The sequence below is a fragment of the Dendrobates tinctorius genome, unplaced genomic scaffold (genome assembly GCF_039654945.1).
Source record: "Dendrobates tinctorius isolate UK_male_01 unplaced genomic scaffold, ASM3965494v1 ptg000028l, whole genome shotgun sequence".
NCBI classification, from domain to species: Eukaryota; Metazoa; Chordata; class Amphibia; order Anura; family Dendrobatidae; genus Dendrobates; species Dendrobates tinctorius.
Genome location: NW_027361696.1, coordinates 99,293,953 through 99,320,000, shown reverse-complemented (window position 1 = coordinate 99,320,000; position 26,048 = coordinate 99,293,953). Strand labels below are relative to the sequence as shown.

Sequence of the window (26,048 nt, the reverse complement as noted above, 5' to 3'; positions counted from 1 at the left end):
TTTCAGACTAGTGGAATAATAATGGATAGGTGTCTTATTGACACCTCTCCATTATTAACCAGGCTTAATGTCACCTTACAATAGCAAGGTGACATTAAGGGTACCGTTACACTTAGTGATGCACCAGCGATCCTGACCACAATATGACGTGGTCAGGATCGCTGGTGCATCGCTAAGTGGTCGCTAGTGAGCTGCCAAACAGGCAGATCTCACCAGCAACATAGCAGCGGTCGGGGGTCGCTACTTACCTGTCAGACAAGGCGATCCTGACGTCCTCCCGCCCGCGTCCACGCGTCGCTCGTTGCCACAGCAGGAAGCCCAGCAGGAAGTGGTTGACGAGAAATGGCCCAGGACGTTCTCACGCGATCAGCGATAATCAGCAGGGGAGCTGGTCGGAGGTAAGTATCACACATAGCGATATCGCTAGCAATATCGCTGCTGCATCACAAAACTAGTGACGTTATAGTGATATTGCTAGCGATATCACTTAGTGTAACGGGTCCTTAACCCCTTATTACCTCATATGCCACCCGCTACAGGGCAATGGGAAGAGAGAGGGTAAGTGCCAGAATTGGCGAATCTTACAGATGCATCTTTTCTGGGGTGGCTGGGGGCAGATTTTTTTTTAGCCAAGGGGGGCACAAAAACAATAGTCCCTCTCTAGGCTATTAATTTCTGTCCTCAGTCACTGGCTTGCCCTCTCTGGTGGAGAAAATTGCGAAGGAGCCCACGCAAGTATTTTTTTGTGAATTAATCCTTTAGTTTAACACCTACTGCTCCAAAATTTTACACACACACTACTAACATTATTAGTGAGGGACATATATAAATCTAACGAATATGCAATGGTTTACTGTATGTAAATCATGTCTCATATCCTGTCGGAGTGTGTAATGATTTTACAGAAGCCAACAATTGAATTATCGGCTATTCTGCTATCTAGCTCTGCATGAAATATAAATGTATATATGTTTCCCACTGACATATATATATATATATATATATATATATATATATATATATATATATATATATACACAGTGCTGTGCAAATTAATTGGGGCAAAGCATTTTTTAAGTAAAATCGTAAGTTGGCTACTAGTCAGTGATTCAAACCAGTTTTAACTGCATTGAACAGGCACTCACACCTGTTCACAGCAGTTAAAACCGTTACAAACAGCTTCGCCTGTCGCTGATTGGTTGCGGCCTGGCGGGGGCCTGGCGGCCGCGACCAATCAGCGGCCCGCGATTTCGGTTACAGACACGATAAGGCGTATATATATATATATATATATATATATATATATATATATAGACTGTATATATGTTTTCACGAATATTTGAGGCCATGGATCCATTGTATATCCATTTTCAAAGCCGGTGAGAAAATCTCGCCCTATGGATGCCATACGAATGCTTAGATGCGAGAAAATTTCATCCTCGTATTGCATACGGATGACATACTGATCACTGTTCAGGGAAATTTCTGCGATTCTCTTCCGTAGAAAACGGACTGTATTTTTATACGTTAAAAGTGACTCCAGCCTTATGTGGATAACTTGAATGGTGTATCAAGTGGAATCATAGTCACACAGCATACAGAGCAATGCCATACTTTGCAAGTATGGGATTCTTTACCAAATTCTTCCATCAATGAGCAGACACTGTACCTCTGCCTAGATGGGTTTTGCTTAAAAATGTTTCGGTTCTGACCAAAAACATAGAGAGAACAGCATTTATATTATACAGTATATAGTGTATATGTCAATAGTAAATCTTACATCCTCTATCTCTGAACTTAAATATATATTGTCCCGTCGGTCACGTCTGATTTATTCTACCCAGCTGCATTATGTGTAAATATCGTAAAATAATAACCAAGACTGCAATCCTGCAAAAAGAACCCTGTAACGACAGACACAACTTATGATAAACCTTGGGCAGCCACCAGAGGGCAATGTGATTTAAAGCACGGCTTCTGCTACCAATGCAGTTCATTCTGCTTGCCCATGTCTACTATGAAGTCAGTGCTTCTCAGACTGTATTCAGACAGATACCGTAATCAATAGCAGCAGTCATCACTTAGGTCAGCAATTGTTATCAAGCTATAATAAAATAGCAATTACTATGGTATTTAATGGCCTTTGCATGTGCGCAATGGTGTATGGTGAATATTGCAGCGAGCGCTTACAGCTTTAAATGACATCACTTTGCTGTAGCCTTGTTAACCATCTTGAGATTGGAGTGGCCGTGATTTCTCCTCCCAGCTGTGCTTTCCAGCAGTCAGCGTTTCTTGATGGATGTGTCTGTGCAAGGCCTTGCATTATACATGTGCCATCACTCACTGAAGGCACAGACTTGTCACATAGCAGGAAAATCAGGGTCACTGCTTGCGTTTGAGAGCTGGAAATAATGTTTTTTTTTCCTATTCTGTTAGTATATAAAAAGGAATGTGTAGAGACCCCTCTGAAGGCTTCTGGTGGGTGTTAAATGCTTAGAAAGTCCGAATTGTTAAGCCTTTCTACACCTGCTTCTACTCCATCCAGTCTCTGTCACATTGTTGGGGAAAGGGGGATAGATTGTGGCTTTTAGGATTGCTGGGCCACTCTCAGATGATTATTCAGATGGATTATTGTTACGTGTTTGTGCATTGTGGAATACAAGAATACAAGGCCAAGGTGGTTGTTGGCAAATATTCCAAAATATAATCATCAGTAAATAAAAAAGGCATCAAGACCATCTGCAGATTCCTTCAGTTGTCAATGTAAGGTGTCATTCAGATGTCCATTTCTCATGCATGTGATCTGTATGTGGTTTTCAGAGATAGAACATGTGTCCATTATAGTCTATGTACATGCCCATGTTTTTTTGTGGACCATGTGTCCTTGCAAAAATTATTTAGACATATCCATTTTTTACTCTCGCATGAAAACCTGGCAGTGCCGCCAGCACTTGGACCGGAGCATGCGGCTGCATAGAAATACATGTAGCTGCACGCTCCGGTCCCAGTGCCGGCGGAAGTGCCGGATTTTCGTGCGAGAGCCCTAAAGTCCTTGTGCTGTCTGTGGTTATTTTTAAAAAAATTAAAATTAAAGGTGTTGTGTGATTTTTTGTTTAGTAAAAAGGTAATTAAAAAAGAAACAGATTTAAATTTGCCAAATGATGAGGATTTACCAGAAAATTTGATTTGCAGCTAATTTATTCTCAGCAGATTAAACGTCTTGTATTATGTGTTAGCGTCTGGAGATACCTCAGGGTATAATAAACATAAGATGAGTATTAAAACTAAGATGAGTATTACAACTAATAGCTCACTGTCCCCTGTACAGTCCTTGGTGCCTTTTCTTACTGCCTTTGTTCATTGAATCCCAAACATCTTCACACTAGGCCAGGTCTTCCAGCCACTACTAGGCCTGGGATGCCCCTAAGCATGTGTGCACTAAGGTCTGCGCTTAGTAGCAGTTGGAGGTCCAAGCTCATGTCATGACAAACACGTCGCTCTGACCTTACTTTGTGCAATCACAGAGAAGTCCCAGGCCTGCTTAAGGCCAGGGGTCCTCCTGGTCTAACATGAAGAGTCATGGTGGTAAGAAGAGGTGCCATAGACTATAAGGGGAAGACCAGTAGCAGAGGTAGTCAGAGAGGTGAGGTGTTAGTTTTTTTTTAGGGTGTTTTTGCTGAATTTGCGCAGAGGAAATTAAAAAAGATAAAAAAGATCCGCATTCTGGAGAATACGGATTTCTGTAAAGTTCAAGTTGGATTCAATCCACTCAAATAAATTTGGCCAACTCTAAACCTGACACCTTGCAGTATACAGTTCCTCTGTGAACCCACCAAGAGGAGAAAGAAAAGCATTAGGTGTTGTTTCAGAAATCGAAAAGACATCCACACAATACATGGATGAGTTGAGTCTTCCAGAAAAGCATAGTTTTGGACAAGAAGCAATGCAACAGCGCCACACTAGAGCACAGGTTTTGTGTGAAATTGCAGTTCAGCCTCATTTACGTCAGCGAAGCTACAATATCAGTCTGACAGAGAGCTGTGACTTTGTTTTGGGCAGACATATGTTTCCAATACCGTACAACCCCTTATTCGCCTGAGTCTCAAATTAAGACATGTATTATGTAACTTGTTATATATTTGTAACTATTGCGATCTGCTCATTTTGTTTTTAAGGTTTTACACCACCAGGGATGGACCGATCTTCTCCCGACAACAGTCCAGTGCATGGTGTAGCAAGGCAGCCATCAATTACCACAGGGGCCAACATTCCAATCATTACTGAACTTGGTAAGCTGCTTTCTATGGGAATCCATTGTTGCAATGCAGAACTTGAGCTAGAAATGACTGAATAAGGTCTTCTTCACATATGTCTGGTAGGAATATGTTAAAAGGCTATTACAGACACTTTATTGTCCATGGCTTATTTAACATGTTATTTTTTTATGGACGATGGTCCACAATTAAAAAGATGGATGAATGTCGCCCATTCTAATAAAAGGGACCATGAAAAACAATGGACATCACACGAATGCCATATATATCGCTTTGGCATGCTTTCCGTTTAAATAATTTTAAAGCACCACTCCATCCAGCTTTTTTTAATTTTACTGCAGGAGTGATGTCACTAATGTAAGTTCCCTGCTCATCGTATTATACTCTGTTTCTGCTGTCTTCTGTAACTCTCCGGTAGTCTTCAGCAGTTTATGACCTGCCTGATCCCTCCAGTGTTTGCTGGGCGATCGGGCAGTCACAACTCAATGTAAGTATGTGGAAGCCAAAATAGGGCCAGAACGAGTCTTTCATAGACTTACATTGAGTGCTAGTGTCTGTTACCTATGACTTAGTTGTAGTCACAAGATGGGGAGCTGGACCGGAGCAGTGCCAGGAAGAGCTGAAGATGGCAGATAGTAAGTATAATACTAAGGGCAGGGAGCTAACATTATTAGCACCACTCCAGCACTGAAAGAAAAAAAAAATGCTGGAGTGGTGCTTTTAGAAAACCTTAGTTTATTTAATCACTGATCTTGCCAGTATATGTTTGGATGCTTATATTGCTGTGCCGCTTATGAGAGCCATAGCTTATATAGGATGGCAGGTTGTCCCCTCATTAATATACATATGTATATTATTATCTCTTTACCAGCTAAAAATGTTAAGAAATTTCAGCTTTTCAAGTAAACATGCAATAAATCTATGAGACATTAATGAGAAGTTAATACTAAAAAAAATCATTATATTGATATGTATTAGAGTGGGGCCACACATAGCGGCGGTGTTTTGGCAGAATTGTGGTTGCTTTGTTTGGCCTCACGCTTTGAATGCATGTTGACAAGACTGCAATCGCACTCCTCAATATTGAAATTGCAACTCCAAGAAAGAAATGTAATCAAATCATGGAAATCACAGGATGGATAGACATGTTAATGATATGCAAATGATGAAAATATGGAAAGAAAAATTTCCAAAACCTCTTGATTTATTTAGTATCAAGTATGAGTACCACATGCAGGAATCCTTGCACGTCTTGGCTGATATCATTGAGGTTATTAATGACTGTGAGGAATGTTCTGCCTCATTGAATGCATTTGGGCAAATCATCAAGATCCACTGCTGACAGCTCCTTTTACAGTTGTCAACCAATAACCCAGATCTGCTCAAAGGGGAACAAATCAGGAAATGCTGCAGGTTTTGGTAGCACGTTTTGGCTTTGTAACCTGCTCACAGTAGCATGAGCAGCATGCCACCTGGAGTTGTCATGCTGAAAAACTGGGACACTTTGAAGAAATGGCTGTACTACTGCTTCTAGAATTTCAAATGGTTCTGTGCTGCAAGTTTAATTGGACATCACATGCCAACATTAAGGCATTGTAGAGTGTCTACACAAACCATCACAACATTGCACTACGAGCCAGACGTCTAGATACAAGTGACCTCACGACTTTCAAAGACTATCACAGTGCAGAGCAAGACAGCAATGAAGGCTGTAATCCTCTTTAGTGAGGAGTCTTGCTTTTATTTTGGAAGCATTGAATGCTAAATATTGGTCTGGAGACCAATGCCAAGAAGAGGCCTTCACAGGTGAACATAACATCGTTGCTACTTCCGGATTATGGTGTTGGGTGGTAATGAAGACTAGTGGGTTCAGCTAATAGCTCATTGTTACATTGATTTTATCTTAGAACTTCTTATGCAGCCACCAGGCCGCATATTGCTTTTGCTACTGTGAGCAACCTGAAAATGATGTTTCCCGTTTTTCCATCATTTGCATTTCAGTAGCATGTCTCCATCCTGTGATTTCCACAATTCCATGACTTTTCCTTTAGTGTTACATTTTCAATGGTGAGGAGTGTATATGGAAATATTGGGTTGTGTTTCTAACGTTATAATAGGCAGCAACCATAAATATATATAGGACTTTATATCTTTTAACTTTATATAGTATATATTACATGTTCCTCATATGCAATGCCATAGATTGTATATGAGATGACTTTGCAATTTGTTTTACTGGTTTCACAACTGTCTGCCCTCTGCTTTACTCTCTTCCTTCTTTGTGTGTGTACCCTTTCACCTGCTCACTCACTGAGCTGCCTTATTACCTCACACTCTTTCTGTCTTTTCTCTTTGATCCCCTCCTGCCTTGTACCCTTCTAACACTTGCCCCTTCAGCTAAGCCTGGCAAACTGCTACCTTTGATTTCATTCAGTCAGGAAAAAAACAGTGGAACTCACATACCAATAATTACAGAGTTGGGTAAGAAGAAGCGTCTCTTCTTTCTTTACCTTGTTGTGGCTGTTGATATTATATGGCTGCCCCCTTTAGAGGCGCAACCAGGAAACTGAGTTTAAAATATATATAAAAAATAAATATTGAAAAAAATTGCTCTGAGATCAAATGCTAAATTGGTTCTGCCCTTAGACATGTTAGTGGCTAGAGTCATTTGAACTCTCCCTGTAGTTTTTTTTTAGTTTTCTACCTTTTGCTTTTCTCTGTATTAATATAATCATTTCCTTAAAAAAGAAATAATGTTTTTATTGAGAAAACGCGCTAACAGTTTTATGGGCTCTTTCTCCCAGGCTTTTCCCACAATGCTTTCTGTACATTGTACACACGTGGTCAAAATTGTTGGTACCCCACGTTTAATAACAGAATAACCCACAATGGTTATGGAAATAACTTGACTCTGACAAAAGTAATAATTGTCAATAAATGAGGGGTACCAACAATTTTGACCACGTGTGTATGTGAAGGTTAAGCAGTCCTTCCTCATAGATCGTATCAAGTGATCCAACAAGTTGCACAACCATGACCATGTGAGGAAAGTCTGTGGCCTGAAAAACGTCTGTTTGAGAGGGAATCCTTTGTATGGTTGCCAACTTGTATTTTTTGTTTTTTTCTGGGCAACTTATCTAAAAATAAAATGATAATTACATTCAGAATGATCTGCACCATCCTCTAAGAAAAAAATCACCTAGACATCTTTTTTCTCATAGACACTGGGAAAAAATACTTGAAATTCGCAAACAGTCCAGGATTGTCTGGACCCTTGGCAACTCTGGTTGATTTGATAGTATCTGGTACCGAAGGAGATAGATATAACAGCTTTATCTTCTGCTGTTGGTCTGGTTGCACCCCTGATCTGCATATAACTGACTGTATTTATAAATATTTTTTGTGGTCTTTTGTTTTATTTCACATCTAGTGTTTTCAAAACTTTTTTTTTTCTTTTGGCTGTCAATGAAACATTGCCTTTCCAGCATTATCATGCAGTGCTTTGGTCCTGGTTGCTTCTGTTCTGTACTTGTGTGTGGCTCTAGTTTTTAAGTGAACTGGTTTGCATCTTCTGTAACGATTTTCTGTTCGTGGCTCTCACGCCAACATCAGTATGGCTTTGATCACAATAACCTCTGATACAGAATGTTTTCTTATAACCGAGCTGATACCTTGGCTGCCCCTAGCTCCGGTTTGTCTGTCAGTATGATTGGCTGTTCAGACAAGGGAGACATGATTCAAAAGGCAAAAAACTCCAGATTCCATATGCCTCGCAGCTTTTTTCCTAGTGTTTGTTTCTCATTTCTGACTTCTCTAGTGTGATCAAGCTCTTAGGTTATTGAAGAGCAGATAGCCAGCTTTTCTTGGGGGCAGTGGAAGGTTCTGAGACTTGTGCAGCAGGAAGAAACTTGCTGAAGCAGTACAGGATAAATCTACACTGCGGACATACCTGCTACACGCTTCATCTATGCATGTTTACATACATATATTACCCGTGAGAATATTTTATATATTCTTGGCAATAATATTTGATTGACCTCCTATAATAATGCAAAGCCATGAGGTGCTTGAGACATAAGTGACCTGTGCCTCAGTATTTCAATATGTTTTATATGTAGGATAGATGGGATAGATTAGGTGTGATAGATAGATGGATACAGATAGATAGGTAGATATATAGAGAGAGAGATAGAGAGATGGATAAATAGGTAGCTGGATAGAGAGATAGCTATAGAGAGAGAGAGTGATGATAGATCGAGAAATGGATAGAGATAGAGAGATGGACAACTATAGAGAAAGATGGGTAGAGGGAGAGAGATAGATAGCTGGATAGATAGAGAGATGGATAGAGAGATATGGGATAGATAGAGAGATAGATAGAGAGAAATAATAGATAGACATGGGATAGTGATAGATAGATATATAATAGATAGAGAGATGGATAGATATGTGATGGATAGATAGATAGATAGATAGATAGATACAGTTGTGGCCAAAAGTATTGACACCCCTGCAATTCTGTCATATAATACTCCGTTTCTTCCTGAAAATGATTGCAAACACAAATTCTTTGGTATTATTATCTTCATTTAATTTGTCTTAAATGAAAAAATCACAAAAGAGAATGAAGCAAAACATTGATCATTTCACACAAAACTCCAAAAATGTGCCAGACAAAAGTATTGGCACCCTCAGCCTAAAACTTGGTTGCACAACCTTTAGCCAAAATAACTGCGACCAACTGCTTCCGGTAACCATCAATGAGTTTCTTACAATGCTCTGCTGGAATTTTAGACCATTCTTCTTTGGCAAACTGCTCCAGGTCCCTGATATTTGAAGGGTGCCTTCTCCAAACTGCCATTTTTAGATCTCTCCACAGGTGTGCTATGGGATTCAGATCTGGACTCATTGCTGGCCACCTTAGAAGTCTCCAGTGCTTTCTCTCAAACCATTTTCTAGTGCTTTTCGAAGTGTGTTTTGGGTCATTGTCCTGCTGGAAGACCCATGACCTCTGAGGGAGACCCAGCTTTCTCACACTGGGCCCTACATTATGCTGCAAAATTTGTTGGTAGTCTTCAGACTTCATAATGCCATGCACACGATCAAGCAGTCCAGTGCCAGAGGCAGCAAAGCAACCCCAAAACATCAGGGAACCTCCACCATGTTTGACTGTAGGGACCGTGTTCTTTTCTTTGAATGCCTCTTTTTTTCTCCTGTAAACTCTATGTTGATGCCTTTGCCCAAAAAGCTCTACTTTTGTCTCATCTGACCAGAGAACATTCTTCCAAAACGGTTTAGGCTTTTTCAGGTAAGTTTTGGCAAACTCCAGCCAGGTTTTTTTATGTCTCGGGGTAAGAAGTGGGGTCTTCCTGGTCTCCAACCATACAGTCCCTTTTCATTCAGACGCCGACGGATAGTACGGGTTGACACTGTTGTACCCTCGGACTGCAGGGCAGTTTGAACTTGTTTGGATGTTAGTCGAGGTTCTTTATCCAACATCCGCACAATCTTGCGTTGAAATCTCTTGTCAAATTTTCTTTTCCGTCCACAACTAGGGAGGTTAGCCACAGTGCCATGGGCTTTAAACTTCTTGATGACACTGTGCACGGTAGACACAGGAACATTCAGGTCTTTGGAGATGGACTTGTAGTCTTGAGATTGCTCATGCTTCCTCACAATTTGGTTTCTCAAGTCCTCAGACAGTTCTTTGGTCTTCTTTCATTTCTCCGTGTTCAATGTGGTACACACAAGGACACAGGACAGAGGTTGAGTCAACTTTAATCCATGTCAACTGGCTGCAAGTGTGATTTAGTTATTGCCAACACCTGTTAGGTGCCACAGGTAAGTTACAGGTGCTGTTAATTACACAAATTAGAGAAGCATCACATGATTTTTCGAACAGTGCCAATACTTTTGTCCACCCTCTTTTTTATGTTTGGTGTGGAATTATAGCCAATTTGGCTTTAGGACAATTCTTTTTGTGTTTTTTCATTTAAGACACATTAAATGAAGATAATAATACCAAAGAATTTGTGTTTGCAATAATTTTCAGGAAGAAACTGAGTATTATCTGACAGAATTGCAGGGGTGTCAATACTTTTGGCCACAACTGTATGGGGTAGGTAGTTATGGGATAGATAAATAGATAGATAGATAGATAGTGCTGCCAGTTGTAAAAGTAGCAGATACATCAAGCAAGGCCTGCAGCTGAATTAAATTGCTTAGATTTTTTTTCAGACTGCGTTTCTTTGATTTTATATCTCAATTTCTGCCACAAATTTGTGCAGACATAACAAAGGCAAATAGGCAAAAATAGATGAATCAATAAAACCAATCATTTATTAATAAATTTCATAAAATTCTTTTTACAAGGAAATTTCTAAAAAAAGGGAGTACAAATGTAATGATAGATGCTCACAGAATTAAGCTTTATGCAACATAATCACAGAATGTTTTTTCCTTTTCTTTTTTAATTTTTTTACATACAAATTATCTCCAAATAGTGTTTATTACTTAAGCATAAATTCATAAGCTATATTTATATAAACTTCTGTCTAAATATTTTTAGGAAAAGGCCCAATAGTTCTAAAAGCAGAAGAAACACATCTTTGATTAAATAGTGTGAAATACACACTGCTGAAGGTAAATAACAATTGGGTTTAGCTCCCTATACTATGTGTATACCATGATAATCAAAGACAAGGCTAACTAATCCTTAATGGAGTAATCACAATGCATAAATGCTCAGATAGTAGCGACTTTTGTTCTCAATGTTTCTCTGATTAATTACAAATACTTATAAACAAAAATGCATAAGCTTACTTGATTGTGTAAATATGTATCTAATTGTTGTGACAAAGGAACAACCTAACTGTGTGTGCGGCAAAGAAAATTTCTCCTTAATGTGAATATATCCAATGCCTAGTGCAGAGAACTACAGGTTAATCATGTGTCCTGCTTAATATGCCAGCTATACTGATTCAGTTTGAAATAAGCTATTCCTGCATGATGTAACAATGCAATCCTGTTTGCAATTTACAACAACTTACATGTGTAAAACTTCTGCGGCTCTCTCATACATTTCTTTAGGGAGCTAAACCCAATTGTTATTTACCTTCAGCAGTGTGTATTTCACACTATTTAATCAAAGATGTGTTTCTTCTGCTTTTAGAACTATTGGGCCTTTTCCTAAAAATATTTAGACAGAAGTTTATATAAATATAGCTTATGAATTTATGCTTAAGTAATAAACACTATTTGGAGATAATTTGTATGTAAAAAAATTAAAAAAGAAAAGGAAAAAACATTCTGTGATTATGTTGCATAAAGCTTAATTCTGTGAGCATCTATCATTACATTTGTACTCCCTTTTTTTAGAAATTTCCTTGTAAAAAGAATTTTATGAAATTTATTAATAAATGATTGGTTTTATTGATTCATCTATTTTTTGCCCATTTGCCTTTGTTATGTCTGCACAAATTTGTGGCAGAAATTGAGATATAATATGCTGAATTGAGGTGGCTATTAGTTTTGGACTATTTTGTTATGCGTTTCTTTGATGTGAATTTCATTGTATATTCCACACTGAAATCCACATGAAATTTGCCCAGAAACCACCTCTCATTGATTTCATTGGGAAACTTATTTCGGTATAGTAACAACATGGATATGAAATTGATGTTGTAGGAAAAAACGTTGAGTAGCTGCACTCAAGGAGGCTAATCCAAATCCAGAACTGCAGGAAGCCAAACTGCGATTCCAGTGTAGAATCCTAAAGGACAGCCTGGAATGGCTGATGCAGAATCTCTAACGAATCAGCATCTGATCTTTCCAAATGGAAAATATAAGAGTATGTTTTATACCCTTAGATTAAATTTAGTTAGTCAGAAATATAAGAATTTTACAATATTGTTGTTGCGTTGCATTTATATGGGTAAAGACTAAATCAGCCTACTGCTACTGTATGTTGTCCGGCTTCATGACATGGTCTTTATGGCTTGCAGTGAATGATTCCAATGTTCAGTTCCTGGACCAGGATGATGATGATGACCCAGACACTGAGCTATACCTAACGCAGCCTTTCGCCTGTGGCACTGCCTTTGCTGTAAGTGTGCTGGATTCACTCATGAGTGCGGTAAGTATCACTTTTTTCCCCATACGTGACACAATTTTTTTTTAATGTTTATGTTTTTTATTCTCTATGATAAAAGTTTGTGTCATAATATTTTATAGTGACCAATTGTTCAGTGATGCCAAGTGGCAAAATGTATTAACTCTTCGTTCGCATTGAGAAATCATTACATCTGAAAACACTGTAATACTGTGCAAAAGTTTTAGGCATGTGTGGAAAAAATGTTGCAAAGTAAGAATGCTATAATTAATAGCATCTGATTGGATAAAAGGTACCAAGAAAAAAGTTTACTGTAGGGCCTAACTCTAACTAATATACAGTTGAAACCAGAAGTTTACATACACTATATCTATCGGTCTTTTCCTCATCACTATCTCTAGCTTTGAACATCTTTAATACATAACACTTTTTAATTTCTGTGTTGCATTTCATTCCATATGTGTTACACTGACAGCACACGGATATAACACGGATGTCACATGAATGTCACACATGTACACATGTACACATGGATGGCACTCAGACACGGACCACAGATCTCACCAGTACTGTTTTTTCCAGTACCAAAATCACCAGAACATATGAAGGGGGATATTTATGAATTTTATAAATTTGCATGACAGTGGGGATTTTCTACTATCAAATCTTTTCAATACTCCATGGAATACATTTTCATCTAGATATTTCAGCTTTTAAGTTGACAAAATGCACAGTTGGTTTTCACACTCGGACAAATATGATTATTTAAAGCGAACCTGTCAGCAGGGTTGTGCATAGTAACCTAAACACAGTGTCAGTAGAAAAGAAACAAAATTCACTGTCAAAATGGTGTCGTCGGCTATGCCTGTGCATTAGCATGTATCATGTTCCGATAGATACTTGTTGTGAGTTCATTTTCCCCTTCACCATTGAGGTCTGATGAACTCCCTCTTCTGGTGAAGGAAGGTAGTGAGGCTGATTACCAAGCACCTGAGCAGGATGATGATGACTGGGTGACTGGAATTGCTGACTGGATATAAGGCAGCCGACGCCCTTCTGCCTTGCTGGTGATTTCTCAGAGGGATTCTAGGAGACCAGTCTGATTCCTGCTCCTCAAAAGCTAAGTTTTCTGCTCTGCTTTTTCCATTTGTATTTTGGTTTTGTTTTGCCTTGTTTTTCTGGATTTCTGCCATTCCCTGCTGGGGTGAGCTGAATTCCTTTTTGCTCTGTCTTCAGAAAATACCTGAGTACTGATATAGTCTTTTTGAAGCCTAGCGTCTTCAGGGCTTTTTTCCCTATCAGTCTGTTGGCTCTTGTTTTGATAGGGTTTTGGCGGATTGCAGACAGCAGCTTTTCTATCCTGTCCTATTTAGTTAGCTTGGGCCCCATCATTTGCTCAGCCTATCTTTCTATCTGTGTGAGTGTTTTTTCATCTTACTTCACTGTCATTATATGTTGGGGGCTGCCTATTGCTTTGGAGTCTGCTCTGGGGCAGTTTAGATTTCCCTTTCTGTCTTTAGGCTATGTAGTTCTGCGGCTGTGATCGAGGGGTCCAGGGCACCATAGGAACCCCCCACGGCTACAGCTAGTTGTTGTTGATAGGTTCAGGGGTCTGCAATCCGATAGCTGCCAACTTCTCTGGTTTTCTGGACTTAGCTAGTATTTCTGTTTTTGCCTCCTACGGTGACTCATTCATAACAGATACTACTGCACAAGCGCCTCTGCCGGCTCCTAGTTGCTGCAGACAAAATGAAATTACACTACAACGAAATGGCACCGGAGGCGGCGCATGTGCATTAGCATCAGACACAGCCGACGGTGCCATTTTGATGGTGATTTTTGTTTCTTTTCAGCAGCGCAAGATAATAGGCACTAACTGACAAGTGATAGTGCGCATGCTCCACCATTTTGATGAAGTGACATGTTTTTTTCAAATACACACACATTAGTACATTCAATATGCAAACTAGGAGGCAGGTCACTGAGGGAGCAGTGACCTGTCAACAGTCAGCATTATGAATATATAATCAGAGCAGCACATACTGTACATGAACTCTGCCTTAGGACACAAGCTTATCATTAACTAAAAGCTATAAATAAGGATTAAAAAGCACAAGATGGATTTCATCAACAAAGGTGACATTTTATTCAGCATAACGGCGCCGACCTGACACTGTTTGTAGGTTACTATGCACAACCCTGCAGGCAAGTCCCTTTAAGGCATCTTGATGCAGCCAGGGAAAGACAATATGTAACATTTTTTCCAGTTTTTAATTACCATTTTTCAAATGTATTTTAAAGCTTATTTAAATGATTTTAGATGTGTTAATAATGGCTCATTTCATCTGTGACTTAATGCCCCAGAAGGTCCCTGCTTAGACTAGATCCTTAAACCAAAGTCTGCTGGTTGACAACTTGTACTTGTGCACTTTCTACAGTGCATAGAGACAATTCTAATGAAGTAGTCATCATCATGACACAACATTAATATTTAACACATCCATTGTGGGCTCGGGCGTGCAGTCACTGTCAGGTTGTCAGTGCGGCCAACAATTTGTAAGCTTCCCTTATACCCTAGAGTTTTTTAAAAGGACACGCGGCTGTCTACCATTTAGTTGAATGTTTAATTGATACATGTTGCTGTCAGAGCAGCTAAAAGAGAGTTTAACCGCACCCAAGACCTGAGTCCAGTGAGGGATAATCAGCTGTGACATTTGCAACACAAAAAGTAGGCTCCAAACCAATGTGTGTCATGTCTAAAAAGGCATTCATGCTTTATCTACACCCAGTAGCCTGCAATTACACATCTTGATGCCTTTATTAACTGTTACGTGGAAATATTTTCTGCACTAGGTAATTGAGTGAATAAAGCTCTGCAATAGATTCTAAAACTAATGGACTGCACATAGTTTGTGTCTATAGTTGTTCAGCATAGTCAACTTTCCATACTGGTCAGTTAAAGCCTTTCTTGATTTAAAGTGTCTGAGTAAAATCTTTAATTTTATGCTGAAATCCTGCATGAAGTACCAAAATTAAAATATTTTTTTGCATACCTTAAATAGTATATTTGGCAGTGTGTGATAATGAACACAAATTTTCCTCACCCTGGGCAAAGATTTAGCTTGTTGCCCTGACCAAGGTTTTGTTGGTGCTCCTTTTCTGACCTGAGGCAAAGAAAACCGCCAGCCTTATTCTATCATAGCCAGATGTCCTGTTATTGATACACAGACAATTGGTTAAAGGGTGTGAGGTAATGTTTTTGTCACATCAAACCTTGTAAATCTATTTAATGGATATAACTAACAGAAGTGACAGGGAACAGCAGTAAAGGTAGGGTGCACGTAATCAATGGACCTACAGAAGGAGAAGACATTCTTTATGACCTCTTGGTAAACACTGGATATGATCACACTGCTGACCTGTCTTTTAATTGCTGTGTTTTCCCAGACATACTTCAATGATAACATTTTAACTCTGATCCGAACATTGGTGACTGGAGGAGCAACACCAGAGTTAGAAGCCCTAATAGCAGAAGAGAATGCATTACGGGGCGGGTATAGCACCCCACAAACTCTAGCTAACAGGGACCGTTGCCGAGTAGCCCAATTGGCTTTATATGATGGCCCATTTGCTGACCTTGGGGTAAGAAAAAGTTACTGATCCTTCCTTTTTTAAAATTTCTGATAAGTTTTGTCATTTTAGCTGTTTACCAAATGTCGTCAAGATACAGTTATATAATCAATGTGAGCGTAAAGGGTGACTCTCAGCTTTAATTTGGGCTTGATCACATCCTAATTGGAGTAAAGTTTAGGAATTACATTTCTTTACTATGCAGCTGCCTCTTTTTAAAGGGACCGAAAGTAATTGGACAGTTATCTCTAAAGCTCTTTAATGGGTTGCATGATCTATTCCCTCATTAATTCATCATGAATTAAGCAGGCACAAGGTCTGGAGCTGATCCCACGTGAGGCGTTTGCATTTGGAAGCTGTTCCTGTAAACCTACAACATGCAGACCATCATTAGGCCGAAAAAAGAAGAAGAAATTCATCAGTGAGATGGAAGAAATGTTATCAGTGGCCAAATCAACAGTTTGGTACATTCTGCAAATAAAAAAGAGTGCTATGATGGGCTTGGGAACTCAAAAAGGCCTGGACGTCCACGTAAGACAAACAGTGGTGAGTGATCGCATAATCCTTTCATGGTGAAGAAAAACCCCTCCACAAAATCCACTCAAGTGAAGGACATTTCTAGGAAGTAGGTGTTTCAGTATCTATGTCTACCATAAAGAGAAGATTCCATGAGAGCAAATACAGAGGGTTCACCATAATGTGCAAGCTATCAATTAGCCTTAAAAATGGAATGGCCAGATTAGACTTGGCCCAGTACTGGAAAAGCATTTTTTGGACAGATGAAGATCAACCAGTACCAGAATGATGGGAAGAAGAAAGTATGGAGAAGGCTTGGAACGGCTCACGATCCATAGCACACCACATCTCTGTAACACATGGTGGAGGCAGTGTGATGACATGGGCATGCATGGCTTCCAAATGCACTAGTGTTCATTGATGATCTCACTGAACACAGAAGCAGCCTGATGAATTCTGAAGTGTACAGGGTGATACATCCTGCTCAGATTTAACCAAATGCAGCAAGGTTGATTAGACAGTGCTTCACAGTACTGTGTGACAATGACCAAAACATACTGCAAAACCCAGGAGTTTAATAAGGCAGAGAAGTGGAATTTTCTGTTATGGCCTAGTCAATCACCTGATCTCAACCCCATGGAGCATGCATTTCACATGCTTATGGCAAAACATAAGGCATAAAGATCCACAAACAAGAAACATCTGAAGTTCACTGCAGTAAAGGCCTGGGAAAGTATCACAAAAAAGGAAACCCAATTTTTGATGACGTCCATGGCTTCCAGACTTCAGACAGTCATTGCCTGCAAAGGATTCTCTACAAGGTATTACAAATGAACATTTTATTTATGGTAAAGTTAATTTGTCCAATTACTTTTAAGCCCATGAAGGGAAGAGGCTTTGTAGAAAAATGTTTGCAATTCCTAAAAGTTTCACAGGGAATTTTTGTTCAGCCCCTTTAATTAAACCTAAAAGTCTGTACACTTCAATTGCATCATAGTTTCATTTTAAATAAAAAAAAATAGTGGCATGCAGAGCCCAATTCACCAGGATCCGGTCACTGTCCAAATATTCTGGACCTAACTGTATGTACTGTACGTACATATAAGGAGATTTTAGGACTTTTATTCCGATAGTCAGAAAAGCTGTGCAACCCTGAAGCAGCTATTAGTTGATATTATTTTTTCTCATTAAAGGGGTTGTCCACTACTAGGACGACCCCTTCTTGAACTAAATGTTTGGCCCCGATAAAATATAAACCGTTATATTCACCTCCCGTGCTGGTGCCGTTCTGGCGGTGTCAGCACTTGCGGTTCCGGAGTTCTCTTGCAATGTGGTGACACGTGGTGCCTGGCACCCAATTGTCATGCAGTGATGGACAGGAGGCAGAACAAGAATTAACAGGGTACAGAATTAACAAAGGGATTACTCCACGCAGGGAGGTGATGGGTAAACAGGGATATGGCAGGAGGAAAAGGCCTGGTATAAGGGCGGATTAACATAACAATGGCAATAGATAAAGCAACTGTTCATGAGGGGTTAAACTCATCAGTCCGACGGCTTCTTAGCTGCAGAGTCCTAATGTTCAACGGTGGCGCCTTCTCAATCGGGGCATGATGATCCGGGGTCGTCATGAAGAAGTTGAAGATCCAGTTCCTAACGGTGGCGAGGAGTCCTCACTGTCTCTTGCGGGGTCCTGGGTCTGGATTTGTTCGTGCGGAGTGAAGAGTAGTCTGTGATGTTGCCCCAGTGTGATTCAGCTTGGCAGAAAACTGCGGGTGAGGTAGGACACAGTTCTATGCAAGTCACCCTGTCTGTCTCAGGTGGCACGCGTGGATCAAAAACCAGCCTGGAGTGTCTGGCACTTTCAGATGTAGGAGTCAGCCGGCACACAGCAGGTCTCTGCTTGCAGTCACTGTACTGCAATGGTGACAGCCCCGACAGTTCCGGAACCGGCGTAAGAGAGGTACCCCCGGTCCTGTCCATCTTCTTACACAATCAGCGTTGGTGTCACTGTCCTCCCCTTTGTACAGATTGAACATAAAGAGGAAGCCAGGGATCAGCTGCAGCCCTGGCTTCCTCTTCATGTTCAATCCGTACGAAGGCGGAGACAGTGACCCCAGTGCTGATTTGGCACCAGGCACCACGTGTCACAATACCGCAAGAGAACTCCGGAAATGAGAGCGCTGATATTGCTGGAACGGCGCCAGCACGAGAGGTGAATATAACAGTTTTTATTGTATTGGAGCCAAAAATTCAGTTCAAGAAGGGGTTGTCCTGGTAGTGAACAACCCCTTTAATATAATTATATTATAATTCTTGTCCTGTAATGCTCATCAGACTTGTGCATATATAAAATGCAGCAAATCTGGAAAATAATCTGAACTGCAATCTGGATTTGATTACTTGACTTAGTTGGATTATTTAGGATCTTTATTTTATTTAGGTGAGATATCTGCAAAATAAAAAAGTGAATATATTGTTCTTCCATTGTTTACACATTCTCTTGTATATTACTATATGTGCCCAAAGTCTGACCTTACTGTGCTTTTACTTTTTGTAGGATGGAGGATGTTATGGAGATTTGTATTGCAAAGCGTTAAAAACATACAACATGCTTTGCTTTGGCATATATCGGTTACGTGATGCCCATCTGAGCACACCTAGCCAGTGTACCAAAAGGTAGGTAAATGTTACAATGTCGACAACTTGTGGTGTAAACATTATCACTGTTGGGGAGTAGCAAAAGGTTTGCTATTTGGAAAGAGAAGGACCAATGGCTTTCAAGATGTCCAAACATTATCCCAATTTTTGGATCAGCAAAATATTTGCTGTTTTGAAATGAAGAAGAAATGTTTTTTTTGTTAAGCTGTCTAAAAAGTGTCCCTTTTTAGGGGAGAAGCAACAGATTCACCATTTTGAAAGTGAAGAAGTCATATCTGTTTACCAAGATATCCAAAAATTATCCTCAAAGTGAATAAGCAGTGATTATTTAAAAAGCCTTCCAGAAATCATTTCTTCTTTTACAGCAGTTTTGATTTCTTTTACTCTGTACATTGTAGGGTTCCAAGCAGTAAAGCTATAGAACAGAATGGCCACAGACAGACAGTATAGATTTTGATTGGAATTTGATTGATTCCAAGGAAATATACTGTTTTTTAGGGCATCACTGGCAGTACTGGTAGCAGAACATGATGGACAGGTAGGAGATGCCAAGCTGGGTGGCACAGGTGGCAGCAGAATACTGTAGAACACAATGCGTAGGAAGACAGGTACTTAAACTCATTTAAGTATTGCAATCAGCCGTGGCCAAGGGTGAATGAAAATTGGCATTGATCCATGACTAATTCATTTTGATAAATATCAAGTTTTTTACACTTGCAGAGGGCAATTTGGTATGTTTGCGTGTGAAAAAGCCACCTGCCGCACTGAACGCCATTAGTGACTTTACACGACAGGCTGGACAAGGCAGCATGTCCACGGTAAATTGGGACATTTCTTGCAATAGCTCCAGTTTGCTGATCCAAAAATCGATGGGGTTAGGGCTTAGCTTTTTTGCTAAAGAAATTCCAGGTAGGACTGAACTTGGCTCATCTGGCAGAATGTCTGTTTACTTAAGTATGTCAGGTTGGCACAGCGGCAGATACAACATCTGGTCCATCATGTCATATATACTGGAATTGCTGCTGCTTTCTCAGCTATTTCTACTAGCCCTAGAACTGACACAGGCAGTGAAGAGTTGGCACCACAGAGACCAGAGAAGGGCCTCCCGATTGAACGTGCAGACAGCAAGCGCAGGTCAACAAAGAACATACCGTAGTTGGCAATGCCCCGATTTTGATTTTCTTTCAGAAACTGCAAAATAATTCCCATATTTTGCTTTTATAGCTAGGGTCTGAAAGCAAGTCTATACAATAGGTATCTTTATGCTAACGATAGACCTGTCATACCACAAGCAATCGAACATACAGCTTGTCGTGCTCTCCACCATGACCGAAGTCCCCTCTGGTTTCTCTCTCTTTACCCCTCTGTAATGGATGGCCATAATGCTCATTGTCATTATCATTATCAATTTGACATTGACTATAAGCCACATCCCTTGCCTGTGTCTCGGATAACTCAATGTCCCCCTCCACATCCACTCCCTCTTCTAATCATCTTTTTCCCTCTTCCTGTTTTCCCATCTCCACATACCACTGCATTCAACATTGACTTTGGGTGTCCACAACAGGGTGGCCATGAACATGTAGAAGTTACTGTTCTTCCTCCATCCCTTGATTCATTCTTTTCAGTGTTTTTTCCCCAATCTAAATATGAAGGGGTGTAATCAATGATGCCACAGTTGTCCATACTGCAAATTTAGTAGCCTCTTCAAAGGGCTTCAGTAGGCGACATTCGTCCCTCATCAGCTGCCAATAGCAGATTTCAAAGAAACCTAAACTCCTGTCTGCCTTGTGCATGATATAATTAGTCACAGTTTTAATCTGCTCGTACACCTGCACCAACATGTGACGTCTTGAATTACAGCATATAGTGATTTTGCAAATCAGACACCACTCGAGCAGACCATTCTGTCTTTGCAAACTCGTAAGGGTGTTTTGCTAAGCAAGAGTGGTTGAAATGCCCAGACACTCTTCTCGCTATGATCACCACCTTCTTTTAGTGTGTATATTTATTTAAATAGTTTCGCAAGAATAAATTCAGGAGGTGCGCAAAGCAGGATCATAAATTACTTTGTCCAGATTAAAGTCATCCAGATGTTCCAAGCAGCGTTGCTTAGGACAATGCCCAGTTGCAGTTGCAGGGTGCGATCCAACATGTTATTTCCTGATTATTGCAGATGAGCAACATAACTGCATAGCTTTTGTTAGAATTATTGCCCATACTCGCAAGCTATAAAACTGTTACAACTTTACCTTGCAAAAACAATATGACTGAAGGCAGGGAGTGGATGTATATGTATGCGCATGAGAGCAAAAATCAGGTACCCCTTTCTGTGAGGCTAGGTATATTTCAGCAAAACTGAGTACACGCCATCATTTCTTGAAAGGCAGTGGAGTCCACTAAGTAATATGAAAGTTAATGCATCACCATCAACTTAACCAGGTGGGTGGTGAGAAGGTACACAAGGGCATGACTAAGAGTGTACACATACATATATTTCCTCAATACACAGGGATGAATATCTGGCAGTACAACAAAGTATAACAAGTAGTAGTTGTGGATGGTGATGATGATGACACTGATAAGGTACTATTTGAGGATGTAATACCAGAAAGATGATTGAGAGGAGAGGGTAAGAGCATAGCTTGAACTTTGCTCATATTGCTTGTCAGCTTGCTTTTCCCAAATGAGCAGGAAATGTTGCTTCTTGTGGTGTAGTTTCTAGTATATTAGAGCGTGGATGTCTTTTGGATTATTTTCTTATTTTTTTAGAGCCTGCACAATACAAAAGATTACATCTGAGATGCCTGCATGTAGAACCATTACCGCATCACCATGACCAGAGCTTTCCTCCATCAGTAGCACTTACAGCATCATCTGCTCTTAATCTGATCGCAGAAGAAGCTTATTTATCACTAGAATATCTTTAGGTCTGATGTCAGCTCCGTTCTTTTTTTCCAGCACTATTACCCTCCACGCCTCTTCTAACAGCTCCTCCTCACCATCCTGATTTGGTTCCTATTTCTTGTCCACCACACAATCATCATTATCATCTATGATTTTACTGGTTGAGTTAATGTGCAAAATGTCTTTGGCTCCTTGCCCAGCCTTCCCGCTAATTCCCACCTTTATTTCTTGCCCTGAGTGCCACAACTACCTCGACTGCCACTGACAGTGCCTCTACCACCATGTCAGAAAGAGCCACCAATATTGCTAAGTTTTAATTATGACCTCCATCTCAAACGGCCCATGCATCCAAGTACTAAGGCTGACTGTTCATTTCATCCAGAAAACCATAGGAAGAAGTTGTTGCAAAATACCTTCCTTAGCCCCTGAAGTGCTAAGGCTTAGGAGACTAAAGGCCCCATCTCACATAGCGAGATCGCTAGCAAGATCGCTCAAGCGTCACTGATTTTGTGACGCAACAGCGATCTCGCCAGCGATCTTGTTACGTGTGACACTTAGCAGCGACCAGGCCCCCGCTGCAATGTTGCTGATCGTGTTTGAATGTCCTGGGCCATTTTTTGATCGCTGGTGTCCCGCTGGCCAGCGCGCATCACTGTGTTTGACACCGACGAGCGACCTCGTTAGCGACTCAGAAATCATGGATGCAGGCGGGAGTCATCAGAATCGCTGCTGTGTGACAAGGTCCCAACGACCGCCGAGGTCATTATACGGATCGCTGGATCATTGCTGCATCATTGGGTAAATCTGACTGTTTGACAGATTACTAGTGACCATTTAGCGACACACCAGCGATTCTTACCCGGTCGTATCGTTGTCGGGATCACTGGTGCGTCGCTAAGTGTAACGGTACCCTTAGAGTCAGATAGAGGTATCGCTGATTGAATTGATAGCTCCTTAATGTAAAAGATTAACTCTTACCGAGGACCACAACTCTACAAAACACTAAATCAAACTACCTGTCACTTTTAGAGGTAATATTATCCTGCTGTGAATTAAACAAGTGATTTGCCTTATAGTCCATACCAAAGAGAAAATGCTAGCACAGCCAGTGATGGAGGTGCCTCCGGTAGGTTCCCAAACCATGGAATGTGATATAGAAGACCGGGCATACTCTCTTAAAAGCAGTGAAGAATCTTAATGTGCAATACATAAAGTAGTCACATCACAAACATTTCAGTCTGTCAAGACCTTCATCAGTGTGCTAACAGATTAGCCTTGATATGTGCAATAGGCACAAATATAATGGTAGGCAAAAGAACGAGCATGGTGGTGGCACGACAGTTTTCTCATATGGAGGATCAGAAAGGGTGTGAGGGGGCGTATATGCCTCGGGACGGGGTGACTAATGTATGTATTGCACATTAAAATTCTTCACTGCATTTAAGACAGTGTGCCGGGTCTATTATTTTCCATACCGACCTCCACTTCCTTCCCACTGATATGCTTCTCAGAGGCAAAAGAGGACAATTGTGCCCTACTTTTGATAATATTACTGGGTGGATGGCTGGTGCCTATGGTGGTGGTTGTGCAGCTGCTGCTAGTGGCTCCAACATTGTTTGCTGGGGTATGTTGGATTTTTTTGTTATACTACCCCATCTATTGCCGCTTTTACAGTCACCATACATTTTGTGCAATAATATAATTAAGTTTCGATAATCTTTTCAACCCCAATTATTGAAACCTTGCTAAAAGGACATAACAAGATATGCTAGGTAAGTAGGTACATATACAGAAAGAAAAATGTGGTAGTAGGCCGCAGTATACAGTAGAGGTGGCATAGACAGTTGTCAAATTGGACTAGTTAAATAGGTGTCAAAAACAGACTTTTTGTTTTTTCAAAAATCAACTTTTGTTCTCAAAAAGGATGTAGCAAAAAATGGTAGGTAGGTAAATGGAAATAAAGCAAAATGCTGCAGCATTGGTGAGGTGTGTATGGTTGTTAAATTGGACTAGTAAGTCAGGTGTGCAAAACCAGATAGTCCGTCTTGACTGATGGCGCTACACCATATGTGATGTAATAGCTGCAAAGTATTATGGGCAAGCCTGCGTGGCTGCGCCTGAGATCATGTTAGCCTTCTGTGACAGATACAGTCTCCTTTAATGTGTAAAACGGCAGTGGGGATGTTTTTGTTAATTCTCACAAATCATATCTCAGATTGTTTGAATTTACCGGGACCTGCAAATTTAATAAAATATAATATATAATAAATTCGATTTGCATCGAATTGATTTGTTCATCTCTACAAACCAGTGTGAAATTTGCACCAGTGATATGCCATGTATCATTTAATAAATGCTAATGTTGCTCTCAATATATGTGGCCCAAAAAATTCTGTATCTCTTTTTTTTAGGTACGTTATTACCAATCCTCCTTATGAATTTGAGATGGTGCCCACAGACCTCATCTTCTGCCTGATGCAATTCGACCACAACGCCAGCCAGTCTCGTGCCAGCCTCTCACACTCTTCGCACTCTTCACACTCCTCTAGCAAAAAGAGCTCATCTGTTCACTCCATCCCAGCCTCAGCCAACCGCCAGAACCGTGTCAAGGCTCGCGACGCCCGAGACAAACAGAAGTACGTGATGGAAGACCGACTGTGAACAGGGCTACAATTTGGGAGGGGAAGGCAGTGGGGTATTACTATAGAAATTAATCGTGGCATCCCCGTCTGCAGCAATTACTTGCAGTCCTCAAAACCAGAAAAGGGCCTAGTAGAATAAATATATTGGGAAATATTGATATATATCATTTGAAATTAGAACTTCAATTCTACACCTTCATGACAGAGAGTACATTTCATGAGGGATGTTCTAGGTATACTAGATTAAAAAGAAAAGACTGCAGCCGTGGGTTATTAATGGCTGACTAGCCGAGGCTAATAAAGGGTGTGAAATACATTAAACCCCAAAAACTCTTAAGTTTGCTGTTACACGTGTCAAACCCATAACCCTGATGTTTGCCTATTTTTTCCATGTGTGCATTAATACCCCTGCAATATCAGAAATGCCTCCCCTACCTTTCATTGTTTGGTGCATGGTGTTCTGTGTTCACATACCTTCCCTACAGAAGTACCACCCATTCTTCAAATCCAGACGTCATTTGCTCTACTTGTTGTTCAGGAAACAGTGTATTTCGCAGATGTTAAGATGTCAGCTTTTAAACCAAAGCTGAGCATGAATAGTCCAAACATTGCATAGGAAATTATTGTAGAATCTGGTCCTTGTATTCTAATAGCCTTAATAAGTATAAACGCACAATGAGAACAAATATGTCAATGTGCCCTAGTAGAAAACCTACGGTAACTTAAAATGTATTGCTGATTACTATAGCCATCAAATAGCTCAGATTTTATGAAATTTACAACACCTAGTTTTTTTACTCTATCATTTATATAACTTTCCAACTGAGTAGTGATTGCATGAGTTAATATGGATTAATGTAATACTTCTTAAGACAGTGCATCCTTCTGTTTCCAGGAACAATAATGCTAAATCTCCTACGTTATGTTTAGAACATATTTATTTTAGTAGGCGACAAATGTAATATTTACATACAGCTTGTAGGGGTTTTTTTTTTTACTTTTTCTTGGCCTTTTTTTGTTCACACATGTTTTTTTCATGTGCTTTCTTTCTGTTAAGAAGTCGAAGTCTTTGAAAAAATGCATGAAAAAAAAGGCAACATGTCACATTTGGTAGAAAAAAGAAAACAAAGACCCCAAAAATGTAATAAACAGGAAAAACTTGATTTTTTCCTTTCAACTTCAAGAGTCTGTCACTACCAAATACTATCTAACCAATCTAACCACTTATACAGGTATGTAGTGGACTTAGCCCCTATGTACATGCAGATTTTAGTGGTTTGGTTGCCAGGACAAATAATTAATTTGTAT

At 40.1% G+C, this 26,048-nt stretch overlaps 1 protein-coding gene across 22 annotated transcripts in view; it reads left to right on the top strand.

The window, feature by feature from the left end:
* The window catches only part of KCNMA1 (potassium calcium-activated channel subfamily M alpha 1), an 867,158-nt gene that overhangs the window by 819,636 nt on the left and 21,474 nt on the right, over nt 1–26,048 (top strand). For 12 of the 22 annotated variants that reach the window (XM_073571201.1, XM_073571216.1, XM_073571199.1 and 9 more), the window contains 6 exons: nt 4,176–4,289; nt 6,672–6,755; nt 12,278–12,408; nt 15,832–16,026; nt 19,091–19,209; nt 24,510–24,734. In XM_073571201.1, coding sequence (XP_073427302.1) covers nt 4,176–4,289; nt 6,672–6,755; nt 12,278–12,408; nt 15,832–16,026; nt 19,091–19,209; nt 24,510–24,734 — 868 coding nt within the window. Of the gene's footprint in view, nt 1–4,175; nt 4,290–6,671; nt 6,756–12,277; nt 12,409–15,831; nt 16,027–19,090; nt 19,210–24,509; nt 25,164–26,048 lie in introns of those variants that run through there. The other 10 variants (XM_073571213.1, XM_073571218.1, XM_073571217.1 and 7 more) reach the window with 2 other exon arrangements.